At 44.2% G+C, this 14,457-nt stretch overlaps 1 protein-coding gene across 20 annotated transcripts in view; it reads right to left on the bottom strand.

Moving 5' to 3' along the window:
• Nucleotides 1-14,457, bottom strand: part of DLG2 (discs large MAGUK scaffold protein 2) — a 1,827,487-nt gene that overhangs the window by 63,845 nt on the left and 1,749,185 nt on the right. For all 20 annotated transcript variants that reach the window (XM_045293139.1, XM_045293148.1, XM_045293133.1 and 17 more), the window contains one exon: nt 4,114-4,290. In XM_045293139.1, the coding sequence (XP_045149074.1) occupies nt 4,114-4,290 (177 nt within the window). The remainder of the gene's footprint in view (nt 1-4,113; nt 4,291-14,457) is intronic.

The following is a 14,457-nucleotide window of genomic DNA, read 5'->3' as shown; positions in this document are numbered from 1 at the left end:
TGATTCAGTTGTGAGGATTTCTGTTTTCTTTAATTTTGTTTTCTTTACATTGAGTTGTAATCCATACTAAAGGCTGCAGTCCTTGATCTTCATCAGCAAGTATTTCAAATCCTCTTCATTTTCAGCAAGCAAGGTTGTCATCTGCATATCACAAATTGTTAATGAGCCTTTTCTGATACTGATATCAGCCAAACCTGATACTGCATTCGTCTTTATATAATTCAGTTTCTCATACTATTTGCTTAATATACAGATTGAATTGCATTCGTCTTTATATAATTCAGTTTCTCATACTATTTGCTTAATATACAGATTGAATAAGTATGGTAAGAAGGGATATAACCCTTCTGCACGTTTTCTGTTTTTAAATTATGCAGTATTCTCTTGTTCTGTTTTCAAAAATGCTTCTTGATCCATTTCAAGTTTGGCAAGAGCACAATTAATTGTTCTGGAATTCCCCTTTTTCTTAAGGCTATTGATAGTTCGTTACCATCCACGCAGTGGACAATTTGCAATGTCAATCAATCACAAGTTAGACGTGTTGGGGCACACAGTGCTCTCAGTCAAGATTCATCTGACATAAGCAGTGCTATTCCTTGCTTCCCATCCTCTTTCAAATCCAGCCTGAATCTCTGGGTGTTCCCTTTCAGTGTACTGCTGCAACTGTTGGATGATCCTCAGCAAAATTTTGCTTGCGTGTGATATCAATGATGCTGTTTTCTATCAATTCCTGGAGTCTAGTTTTTGGCTACTGATTTCTGTGCAGCTTGGACTTCTTCCTTCAGTACCGTTGGTTCTTGCTCATATTCTACTTCTTGAAGTGGTTGATTACCGACTAGTTCTTTTTGGTACACTGACTTTGTGTATTCGTTCCACCTTCTTTTGATGTTTTCTGTATAAGTCAATGTTTTGCTCATAGTCTTTCAATATTGCAATGTGAGGATTTAACTTTTCCATTTCTTTCAGTTTAAGATCTGTTATGCATGTTCTTCCTTTTTTGAATATCTAACTCTGCTCTTTGAAGTTTTCTGTTTAGCTCTTTGACTTCATCAGTTCTTCCACTTTAGCTACTGTACACTTTGATCTTTTCTTTTTAATGACCTTTTTATTTTTTCATAGACGATGTTCTTGACATCATCCCACAGCCCATTAGGTCTCCTGTCATTTGTGGCCAATGTATCAAATCTGTTCTTCAGATGGTCTTTGAAATTCAGATGTGATATACTCGGGGTCATATTCCGGCTCTTGTGGACTTTTAAAAGTTTTTCTTCACCTCAGCCTGAATTTTATATGAGCAATTGATGATCTGTTTCACAATTGACACCTGGCCTCATTTTAGCTACTTATATAGAGTTTATTCCTTTCTTCTTATATATGTAGTAAATTACATTTTTTGTATCCCATCTAGAGAAAATCATGTGTATGGTTGACATCTGTTGCCGAAAAAGGTATTTGTGATGAAGTTATGTGAACCCTCATGTGATCTCCAGATTACTTTCCATCACTATGACAATATTTTCCAATTTTTGCATTCCAATAATCAATAATGATCAAAAGTATCTTGATTGCATGTATAATCCATTTGAGTCCGAAGACATTGGTAGAATGTTTCAGTTTCTGTATCACACTAACTTTAGTACTTTGTGAATCAATTTGACTGAAAGTTGTATTGACTGGGTTTCCTTGTATCACAGACAGCGTTGTACTTCAAGATTTTGCAATGTCCTTTTGATGAAGAAAGTCACTCTATTCCTCTTGAATTTGTCATTCTGGACATAGTAAACCATCTGGTTGTAACACCTAAAACATTGATCTTTATACATTCCTTTTAATTTTTACTTGCACTTTTCCAAGATTCACACTTTGTTCTTTCCAAGTTCCAATTAGTAAAGATGTTTGCAGCTGTACCCAACTCGTGTCCTGCCCCATCAGCCCATGGAGGTCCCACGCGCTTTGCTTCATCCACATAGTGACGGTTACCTCTGCTTTGAAAGGCAGTTCTTTCTCAGTCATATTTTGAGTGCTGTCTAACCTAAGAGCTCATGTCTGGCTGTCTATATAACAATGATCTCCTGTTCTTAAGGTTTTCAGAAGCCAAGTCCTCTGAATTGGACAAGTCTATTCCTTCTTTGTAGTCTGTTCTTAATCGGGAAGCTCTGCTGAAACGTGTTAAATTTGGTATCTGAAAATACCAGAGCGACAGCTGCTAGCATCACATCAACATGTAAGCCACCATAACACCACAAACTGACAGACAAGTGATTGGGGCGAGTAGGACATACAAGCTTTTATAATATTCCCTTTATGGGGCACCACATGTTCTGGCTCACGACTCCTCCGTGTGGCTCATGCCAAATATGGGCAGATCTGACCATTAAAAGGATTTATTTTTTATGAGTAGGAAACTACTTCCTCATAGCTTTCCTTCCACCACCTCATTTTTATCTTTTGGACCCCCATTATTCAGCATGATAGATCCTTCTAGAGAATGGCCAGCCAACTCTGATGATTAAGTGAAACCAGACCAAAATGCATACTGGGGCCCTGAATAAACAAACTGATGTTGACCATAAACACCACAAGCTATTGTATCTCCTCACAATGCAGTGTCAGGGCATAAAAGGTATCCCAAAAATAGCAGGAGTGAACTATCTGCAAGTAGGAGGTGCAGAGGCATGGGGACGGAGGAGATGCCTGGGAAATGCAGCTGCTTCCCTGTGCCCCCATCCCACTAATGGTGAGGGAGCAGCAACAGAACAATGCATGTGCTCCCCACTCTCTGTTCACTTAAGTACAAGGTCTAGTCTTCCTTGGGGTGCACATACCCTACTGAGTTATTCTTGGCTAGAATTCTTATCTTCTCTTCATGGTTTTTACCAGCTCATTCACTATGTTGATTAGTAGGTAGCAGCACTTGAACATCTTTCTGCATTGAGGATTATTTCTAAGTGTACCCTGGGACTTTGGGATATGAGAGTATTAGAAAGGCCCTTTGAGAAATCTTCAACTGAAGAAAAAAATCATTACGATTTTGAGTAAGTGTGATCCTGGACTTCAGTGTCACACCACATCTATTTTATTTAACAGTGTATAGACTGATAATTTCTATTTCCTAGTGTCAAAACGATTCTTGGGAATAAAAATTCCTCTCTAGGTGGTGGTAATTAGAAACGGCTGGGGCAGATGAAGGAGTTGGCTGTTCTGAAGCATTTTTCTGCCTTTCAAAAGCAGCCCTGAAGAAAAAATGCTCAGAGGAGAAAGAGTATGATAGTCCTCAATGCATACCCAGAACGAGAGATCCAAGTGAAGCTGAGATTTGCAGATCGGGGTGAGAGAAAACTGAAAACCAATTGTCAACATGGTCTGACAGTTTATAATCTCAAAAGAGGGCGGGGGGAGACATTGGACAGTGTAATATATGACAAAATAATAATTTATGAATTATGAAGGGTTAAGGAGGGATGGGGAAGTGGGGAGGGAGGGGGAAAATGAGCAGCTGATATTAAGGGCTCAAGTAGAAGGCAAATGTTTTGAGAATGATTATGGCAACAAATGTACATATGTGCCTGACACAATGGATGTATGTATGGACTATGATAAGAATTGTATGAGCCCCCAATAAAATGATAAAAAAATTATCACACTAAGAGAAACATTATTTGAAAGGAAAAAAAATAAAATGGAGATTTTTCAATTTAGTCTATCAATATTTGGAGGAACTCCATATCCAGGAGTTTAGCTTAGAAGATCATCTACCTTATTTGAGATTTACATTGACCTTGATAAACGATAAAATTCTCTGGAAAATACTGTCTCTAGAACAAGTCCTCTAGGTTTGTAAATCACATACAAGCTGATAAGCATCTTCAATTGTGTGCTGAACATTGAATACTGGTGAAAGCTCGTCCTTCCTGCCTTGTCATATCCAACAACTTGAGTCAAATCCTAAAATGAGCTGAATAACAACTTTTAGTATGTGTCACCCGTCACCACTGACAATTTTCTTATGGACTGACGATCTCCTTTAAATATCTCTTTCCTGAACAACTTCCCCCCAATCTCTACCTGGGTGGCTGAAGAGCAGCTATTCTGAAATAGAAAAGGCATTCTTACCTCCTCTTGCTGGGGATGACTCCCATCTCCTCACTGTCGCCCTCCAGTGTGACGCGCCTGGCTTGCCACCACTCATCATCAGAGGCATTGATAACATGGAGAATATCTCCATATTTAAAACTAAGTCCTTGACTCGGCAGTCCACTGTCCTTGCTCTTGTCATAGTCAAACATGGCTCTGCAGGAATGATAAGAGAGAACAGTGTTAGGACCATCTGGAGGCTCTGACATAGGACTCCCAGTTTCATGTACTCTCTCTCTGCTCTAAGAACCATCATTTCCTCGACACCAACTTGCCACCTTCTGACTGTTGATCACAAATTGAGGTTGGCTCTTTCTTCTCCTGAGTGGTGGCAATGGCGGGCATCAGACCCTTAACTGTGGGGAACATCTCTTATTGTTGGAGACCATCAGATGTGTAAAAGCCATGAAGAGATAAAGGCAGCTCAGGAAATGAAATATTTCTCCCTCTCTAGCTGTAATCAGATTAAAGTGCCTGGTTTTACAGAGAAGTCCATCATACAGAGAAACACGGACCTCTTTCTAAATGAAGCACTATGTGCTCCGAATACATCCTCTCGAGTGCACCAGCTTGTAGAAGTCTTGCCTTTATTTTGGGGGGAAGTGGTAGCAATTTCATCGTCCCACTGAAGGGGACTCTGATGCTTCCACTTAGTAGAGCATTGAACTGTCACTGAAATGATGGGTGTAGAAGTTAGCAACGGAATAGCATGAACAAGTGGCTAAACTGTAATAAAAGAAAACAAAGTCTCACAAATGAAGGGAAAATGAAATTATAATAGTTTCATCACTAACTTTTAAAGCTTCCTTGTGTATCTGTCTGTCTGTCTTTGTGTGTGTGTACCAAAAAAAAAAAAAATCGCCCAAAGCCCCTGCCGTTGAGTTAATTGCAACCCACAGCCACCGTTTAGGAGAAAGTGTGTCTGCTCCGTGGTGTGTCTGGCGCTATAATGTTTAGGGGAGCAGATTGCCTCATCTTTCTTCCCAGGACCTACTAGTGGGTTGGAACTGCTGACCTAGAGATTATCAGCCCAATGCTTAACCCACAGTGCCACTAGGATTCCTTCATGTGTGTGAGTATAGGCTTCTGTATATAGGTAAACTTATGCACATCTCTTTTTTGCTCCCATTGAATGAATACTAAGCCTCCCTTATCATAGCATGTCTCACACTGCATTGGAAGGTTTGTTTTCTGTACTAAAGAGCCTTTGCTAAGCTTAAGATACTCTAACTGGGAGAGAGGGCTGGAAACACAGTTAAAATGACAAATGAGATTTTGGTAGCAAGTTGTTACCTGAGGGAGCTGACACTGTCTCAAGTCATATATTGTCCATTCCTTCCTTCCTTTCTTCCCCTCTCAAAATTTACCATCACACAGAAAGAGCTTTGATTTCTCTAGAATACCAGATTTCACCACCTCCCTGTTAAGTCTCTTTTATTCCGTTCTATGAATTTCATTGATGTGTAACCACTATGAATGTAGAACTAGTTGGCTCTGGGGAACAGATTTAAAAAAATCACTGAGAACCAAGTCTGATTATTTTCTTTTCTTCTTTTGTCCCTATGAAAGAAATGTCACTTCTGCTGTCATGGCAACTGAAAAAGAGCTGAAGACAGCAGTGAGAGCTTTCAGCTACTGCAGGAAAAGTTACATCTTCTGCAACACAATCTCTGCTTCCAGGAACTCTGTCCCTGGGTCTGGAAATGTTGTGAAGACATTCTTGGTCAAGTTCACCCTGAATGAATCATTTCTACCCCCATGATCTGGGGTTTCTTAGGCTTTAGATCTTTTTCCTGCAGCAGGCTGGTAGGTTTGAACTGCTGACCTTGATGTTGTTTGTATAACATGTCGACCACCAAGGCTCCCCAACAATCAAGTTGTTAAGAATGCAAACTCAGGGCCAGACTGCCACAGTCATATCTCGGTCCTATTTTTTACTAGCTGCGCAGCTGGTTAGGAGACCTAGTGCCACAGTGGGCTGTGCGTTGGACTGCCAACCACCAGGTCAGCTGCTCAAAACTACCAGTTGCTTCATGGGAGAAAGCTGAAGCTCTCTGCTCCAGTGAAGAGTTAGTTTCAGAAACCCATAGGGGCAGTTCTAATTGACTCAATGGCTTCAATGTTTTCCGTACAGTTGGTTACAGTGTCAACTACTCCTAGGCCTCGCTTTGTTTGTGTATAACCGTGATGATGATGACCAGCAGGCTGACAACAGTCCCTCCATGGTGGAATCGCCCTAAGAAGTAAGTGCTACATAAAATAATACATGGACCATTCAAAATTCACAGCCAGAGACCACTCCGGCTCATAGCAACCCTCCAGGACAGTAGACCAGTTTTTGTGTGTGTCCAAGGCTGTAATTCAAGAGCAGAATGCCTCATCCTTTACCCTCAGAGTAGCTGGTGAGTTTGAACTGCTGACCTTGCAGTTAGTGGCCCAACTCATCATCCATAAATAGAAGTATTGCTGTTCCATCCTTCTCCCCTTTTCTTCTTCAATGGCTACAAGTCAAGTATAAAAACCCATTCTACAGCTTCCACTCTGTTCGCACAGCAGGCCTGAGGCCTTGACTGATGCATGGGAACTTCAGTGTTAGGGGGTTTCCAACATTCCCTGAGCAGAATAGCTCAGGATGCCTAAACCATGCAAGTGCCATGGTTTATGCTGATCCATGCGTTCCTTCTAGGTTCTGCAGTTTTGCCATGTGCTAGGAAAAGGGTGCCTATTTGACCAGCCCATAATATAAACCATCAGGGGCAACCTTTCATATGTGTTGTCACAGTTAGTTACTAGAGAAACTAGCAATAACTCTACAGCAAGAGGACTCCGGGATGCTTGTGCATAGTTTCCTCGGAGTTTTGCTCCATGGTCCTCTTCCCTTCGCTGATTTTGCTTGGCACCCGTTGACTGGAACACCAAAATATTTGCCAGTGCACTGAAATGCTAAATCCCATGATGCCTTATAGCAACTCATCACGTCTCAGGGAGTCATGAGGACCCAACACACACTATCTTATTTGAGACAAGCTCTATTCCTGTGAACAAGGTACGATAGATAGAGTCTTAGCCTACTTTACAGAAGAGGCACGGTCACCTGATTAACCCAGAGGCAGAGCTTGTGTCTCCTGATCCCAAGTCTTAGGTTCAGTGCTCTTCACCTTGACCATACTTCACTTGCGAGATGATGTTGGTGGCAGCGAGGTTAGGTAAGACAGTTCTGACTCATGGTGACCCCATACTTTCTGAAGAGGACTGTTCCATAGGATTTCCAAGGCTTCTGTTAGCAAACCACTGGGCCCATGTTCAAAGGAGCCTCCGAGAGCGTTAGAACTATTGACCTTTCAGCTAGCAGTCAAGAGCTTAATGTTTGTGTCATCCAGGGATAGTCATCATAATTACCACCATCACTTGTGCCTTTATAAGGCAGCCCCAAACTGTCTCATTTAACCTCAAGCAACCATAAGGGAAACATTAGCATCCCCCAATTTATAAATGAAGGAAAGAGGCTCAAGAAGTTATATAACAATCTAGAGGAGAAAACAATGGCACTGACGGTACTGGGGGGATACGGGAGAGGTGGAGGAAATGAAGAGGGGTGTCTACAAACCCAGGGAACAAGTGATCTAAAATCGATGGCGAGGAGGGCATAGGATGCCTGATGGAGCTTGATCAAGTGTAATGTAGCCAAGAGGAATTATTACCGAAAGTTGAATGAACGTCGAACATGATAGCGAGAAAAGTAAAAGTAAATAGAGAAAAGAACTAGGAGGCAATAGACAGTTATAGAGGTCTAAATACAAGCATGTACATATGTAAATACATTCATATATAATGATGGGGAAATAGAATTAAGGTAGCAGACAGACATTGGGCCTTTACTCAAGTACTTCCCCCTCAATACAAGAACACTTTGTTCTAATAACCTGGCATTCTGTGATGCTCACCTTTCTGACACAATTGCTGAAGACAAAATGGGTGCATAAGCAAATGTGAAGAAAACTGATGGTGCCTGGCTATCAAAAGATACAGCGTCTGGGGTCTTAAAGGCAAACAAGCAGCCATCTAGATGAGAAGCACACCAGCCTGTGTGATGGGATCAGGTATCAAAGACCCAGAACAAAAAATCATATTGATGTGAATGAGGGGAATGGCAGAGTGGAGACCCAAAGCCCATCTGCAGACAATTGGACATCCCCTCACACAAGGGTCACAAGGAAGAGACGAGCCAGTCAGGGTATAGGATAGCACTGATAAAACATACAACTTTCCTCTAGTTCTTCAATGCTTCTTCCCCCTCACTATCATGATCCCAATTCTACCTTACAAGTCTGGCTAGACCAGAGGATCTACACTGGTACAGATAAGAGCTGGAAACATGGGGAATTCAGGACAGATAAATGAGAGTAGTGATACCAGGAGGGTAAGAGGGGAACTGATCACAATGATCTAAATATAACCCCCTCCCAGGGGGCTGGGAAACATAAAAGTGGGTGAAGGGAGACAGCAATCAGTGTAAGACATGGAAAAAAAATTATCAAGGGTTCATGAAGAAGGGAGTGAAAAAAATGAGATGATACCAAGGGCTCAAGTAGAAATGTTTTGAAAATGATGATGGCAACATAAATACAAATGTGCTTGACGCAATGGATGTATGAATGGATTGTGGTAAGAGCTCCCAATAAAATGCTTTTAAAAAAAGTTATATAACTTGTTTCATGTTCTACTTGCACATGTAATAGAGACAAGATACAAACCATGTCCATCTGACTTCCCAAGCCATGTTTTTGGCCATTTCTGTATATGGCCCCGTTCCCAGCTGTTGCTCTTACAGACATGGTTCAGAACCCAGGAGTGAAATGCACCTTCAGTCCTCCCTTACATTTTCACCATGATGATTGCCTCCCCTAAGTCCCAAAGCAACCTTCTTGTCTCAGTGTCATACCTACACTTCTTTAAACCTCAGGTTTGGCTGTAGGATATTTCTGGAGGTCACGTGTGGGGGTGTGGAGAAGCCATCAGGCACACTGACAAGTGGTGTTACAAAGGTGTATGCTAGGGTCAGGTTATCTGGGATTCACAACTTTTAAGCTAAGTTGCTTCGCCTCTCTGGGCCTCCAGTTTCATTAATCGTAACACTGGCATAGTATTGGCACCAGCTTCCTCAAAGAGCTGTGGTAAGGATCAAATGAAGTGATATAGGTAAAGTTTCCTAACACTGGCCTGCAATGGAACAGACTTGACAGTAATGCCATTTGGAGTTAATGTTATAATTTTCATTCTAAAAAAATGTACTGGCTTTGGATCAAGGGATCTGGTTCCTAGCTCTACCATTTAATGCCTGTTTTTTGGTTTTGTGCAAAGACATCTCAAACACCTCTCAATCCCTGTATAGTGCCTGGTACAAAGTAGACCCTCAGAACACATCTGTGGAATCAATTTGAAGGAGAACAAAGTTCTAAGACTTTTGAAAACTCTTACTCCCTCAAGCCTCAATATCTCTCTATCTCAGGGAGAGGGGATAGGGCCTGTTTCTTCAAGCAACTCCGCCGCCAGCTGACAGGCAATCTGGAGTGAAAGTTTCACGCGCCTGCCCCTGGAGAATGGTGTGCCCAGGAGAAGCTCTTTCCACCAGTCCTGTTTCCCTTGGCCGGTCTGCCCCTGTAGAAGTATTCTGATTCAGACTTGTCAGGTCCCTTAAAGGCAAACAGCTGACACTTTTCAGCAGCTTCTAGGTTCTCTGGATATTAACGAATTTTCACATCTGGGGAAAATGCTGCCGTGCCCCCATCACCTAATTTAAAAAGCGATAAGCTGTTTTTAATTTGCTTTATGTGCTAATTCATCACAGCGACTTTTATAAAATGCCATTAAGACTCACACTTTCTACCCAGGGTGCTTTTAACAAGTCTATTAGACACGTGGAATTAGATGTGAGTAACACAAAGATTCTCCCGTCCCTCCTGTGCCTCCTGCCGTTCCGTGTGGTGTGGCCTCTTGCCAAGTGGAGAAGTGGCTTGGAAGACAAGAGCGAAGCAGCCTCTCCCATGCAAAAGGGCAGTCATTGAAACAGGTGCCCAGCACTGCACTCCATCTCCCACCATTCAGTCAATTCCGACCCAGTGACCCCACAGGCCAGAGCAGAACTGCTCCTCAGAGTCTCTGAGACCGTAAATCTGGGTGAGAACAGACAGCCTGGTCTGTCTTCTACAGCACATGGTAAGCACTCTAAATATAGGGCCTCATTCTGTTTACTGGGGAGGCAGGATGGCCTAGGGGTTACATGACGGGCTTTGGAGACAAAGATGTATGCCATTCCTGTCTGTGGACTATGCACTCATGTATGAAAGGCAGATTAAAAGGCTGTTGTGGAGATACGATGGGAGGAACATGCAAAGCGCTTAATACAAAGTGGATTCCATTTTCTGATTATTTCCTATAGTAGGTCTGCCATGTAAGCATGTGTAGCCTCCTAGAGGAAATGAGATTCTACAAGCTAAAAGGAAGTGGAAGCTGTGGAGTCGCAGAACCAAACTCAAAATAGGTGGGTCTGATTCAAAAGCCCAGACTCCCGACCTCAGTGATCAGCTTGGAGTTCCAGATAAGGAGCTTTTTACTTAGTTCTCGGCGATGTCAGGATTTGATGCCAATGCTTCAAAGACACCCTGGGCTAGACAGACTGTGGGAAAGAGGCAAGGGCAGTTTATTGAACACATAGTCCCATGCCTTTCTCCCAACTGCCCTGCAATGTAGAACCCTGGTGCTACAAATCCAGAAATGCAGACTAAGCTAATTTAAACAGGCTGTCCCGTGTGAGGCAGCCATCCCGCTATCCAGCAGTGAGGCAGGACTCAAAGCCTGCCTGCCTCTGGGGCCTGGGCACTCCCTGCTGCACCACGCGGTGTGTTGTTTCCCCCGCTTATTTTCCCACTCTGACTCCTCCCAAGGTAAAAAGCCCACACCCTGGACTAGGGCTTTGGCTGCAGGGACAGCTACTAATCGTCGATCATAACAATACAAGCATACTTTGGAGAGACTCTGGGTTCTGTTCCAGAGCACCATAATAAGTGAATCACACACATGTTTGGTTTCTCAGAGCATCTACCAGTTATACTTACACTATATTCGAGTCTATGAAGTACACAACAGCACTGTGAGACATACCAAATGGTGACACACAAGCAGGAAGGGAACCACATGCTATTTGAGAGGTGATGCCGAGAGACTTGCTCAGTGCGGGTCTCGCACTTCGCAGATCCTGGTTTTGTTGTTTTGTTTTTTTTACAAATTGAATAAATCTCACTGCCATCGAGTAGATGACCCTGTCGGAACGGGGAGAACGGCCCCAGTGGGTTCTGAGTGTGTACCTCTCCGTGGGGGTAGGAAGCCCTGTCTTTCCCCCAGGGAGCAGCTGGTGGTTTCGGACTTCTAAGCTTGCAGTTAGCAGCCCGCTGTGTCCCCACTATGCCACCGGGGCTGCTGAAAGGCAATCAATAACGCCAGGTGTGCTGGCACCGGTGTTTCCCTGCTGGGCAGAGGGTTGAGTTTTGCAGGCCCCACTTCCAGAGGAACACACGAGGCTGGAATGTGCAGGTGGAAAGAGCTGGAGGAAAGGGCCAGGGAGAACGAGGCACGTTACTTGATGCGTCTCATGGTTATGGAACATCAAATATGCTCCCCTTTAGAGATGTCCCCAGAACCTGTGAAGATGGCACAAGAGATTGAGAGGTGTGCTTAACGTTAAGCACCGTGAGACAGGAAGATTATCCTGGACTCTGTGGTTCTGTGGATGGGCCCAAGCTAACCACGTGATTCCTGCAAGTGGACGAGGACGTCCTTCCAACATGAGCAGCACGCCGCTGCCAGATCGGCATGCCGAGGAAGGCATTGTGTGTGTGAGCACCACGAGATAGAGGACACCAAACCAAGGCTTGGATAGAGGGCGAAGGCCAACGGAGTGACGGCGATCCTGTCAAAGGTTTCTTTGGAATAAAAACAGCTGCTCAGTCATCACTGGCTGTGTGCCAAGTCAGGTCCCCCGGTGCCCTGAGTGGTTTCTGGTCACCGACTAACCTAAAGGATGGCCGTCTGAACCCACTCAGAGGGTTTAAACCCACTGCGGAAGGCAGGCCAGGTGAGCTGTGTTCATAAAGATTACAGCCAAGGAAGGCTGGGGGAACAGCCCCAGCTCGGTCACATAGGTGTCCATGAACAGGAACCACCTTGACAGCAGCGGTTTGTAGACGTGTCAAGTTCCTCGGCTTTACACACTGGCCCTTTATTGGATCCCTTGGAAAATTCTAGCTTGCACAAGCACAGGAACAAAGAAACTCCCTACCCACTTTATCCTCAAGGCTTCACTCATAGTAGATGCTCAAAAAAAGGTATTTTCCTTTTATTCAGCCTGAACCTATACTTGGCACAGAGCAAATCCTGCAATCCCCATCCCTTTTTCTTTGTTGTAAAGGCGCAGTTTAAAACAACCGAGAAGGGACCCACAAGCCAGAGCTGTGTCTAATATGGGGCTTCCCTGTCTTTCTTAAACACTGAACAAACATGGAACACTGGTTTCCACCAAGTGAGAACATCTTCCAGAGAAGAGAGGAATATGTGGCTCTATCTCAAATACTCCTCTCATCTCCTCGAGGGACCTGCACATATACATCCCTGCGAGAAAGTCATCGCGTCCAAGGACACAGTGTCCTTCATGGCAGGGATGGCTGAAGCGGCCAACCAGTCTTAATGATGGAGAGCACACTGTTGTTGTTAGCTGTCATCAACTCAGCCCCCCATTCGTGGTGACCCCATGTCCAAGGGAACAAAACATCATCGGATCCTGCCTTATTCCTGTGATTGACGGGATTCGACGGTTAGGGTTCATAGGGTTTTCATGGGCTGAATTTCAGAAGTAGATTGTCAGACTTTTCTTCCTAGCCTGTCCTTTTCCTAGTTCAGTATTATAACAAAGCAGGCAGTGGTGGCTTCATATGACCCATGTTGGCTGGATTGGAACCAAACCCACTGCCATTGAGTCAATTCCTATACTGTTGAACTGCCCTAGTGGGTTTGTGAGGCTGTAACTCTCTATGGGAGAAGAATGCCTCCTCTTTCTCCTATAGAGCAGCTGGTGGTTTTGAACTGCTGACCTTGTGGTGAGCAGCCCAATGCATAGCCCATTATGCAACAAGGGCTCCTCAAAAAGCATATCAACTTCTGTCAATTCCTGTTAAGAGGCCACTCACCTGGATGCCATTGCTTGTTGAGTGACAGCTGGATACATGGCAGGCCCTCTGATAGCCAGGCATGTTCTAGTCATTCTACAAACACTGACAGAAATCCAAACAAGGTACCTCCCAGATGCAAGTGTTATTCTGCTTCCACAGACCTTTTTAAAGTGTTAAAAAGCAAAGGTGTCGCTGTGAGGATGAAGGTGTGCCCGCCCCAAGTCGTGGTATTTCCAGTTGCCTCACAAGCACGAGAGCTGGACAGAGAAAAAGCGAACGAGTCCACGTGCCGGCAGAGGAGGATGCTGGCGAGGCATGTTGACAGGATCACGGAGTGCCCGAGGGACGCAGAGTGGGCATGCTCCGGAGACTCAAGGATGGTGAGACTTCGTCTCATGGACTCAGCCCCCATTCATATAATCAGGAGGGACAAGTCTTTGGGAAAGGACATCATGGGTGGTACAGTCGAGAAAAGCCCTCAGTGAGCTGCACTGATCCAGTGGCTGGAACAATGGGCTGAAGCAGAACCACTTCCATTTTATAGAATGGCAAATTCACTGCGCGGTTCAAACTATGGTATCGCACGAGTCATGTTAATTCATCAACAAACCCTATGAGTATTCACTGATTGGACTCCTTGAAAAAGATTCTCAGGCTAGCAGGGATTGAGCAAGATGTTACTTTGCACTATACTCAAGGAAATCAGACAGTCACTGTCATGTCAGAAGATGGAAATAATTGGCCACCAACCCAAAGTCCTCATAACCTGGACCTCCTTGCAGCTGTGGCATTTTGATTATAATCAGAGAAGAGCCATCACTCCAGGGACAACCTCTCTCCCTGTGGAACTCCCCTGAGTCATCAGTGTTCCCAATTCCCCGAGGGGCATGGCGTGAGCAGGTTTCGCATGTCCGGAGGCCTGCATGTTGATCACTTCAGGAAACTCATCATTGGAGTCTCCAGGGACCTGGAGCCCACTCCAGTCTGCCTTCTGTGTGTGTGTGTGTGTGTGTGTGTGTGTGTGTGTCCGTGTGTCCTAGAAGTCTGTCCACTTGGTTTACACTCCAGTGCCTGCTGACAGGGTGGGTCTCCAGGTGAGGGA

This window comes from Echinops telfairi, unplaced genomic scaffold, assembly GCF_000313985.2.
Source record: "Echinops telfairi isolate 266 unplaced genomic scaffold, ASM31398v2 ScPeMD7_1713;HRSCAF=2227, whole genome shotgun sequence".
Classification (NCBI taxonomy): domain Eukaryota; kingdom Metazoa; phylum Chordata; class Mammalia; order Afrosoricida; family Tenrecidae; genus Echinops; species Echinops telfairi.
The sequence above is the reverse complement of the archived record's forward strand: the minus strand, read 5'-3'. Positions and strand labels throughout refer to the sequence as shown.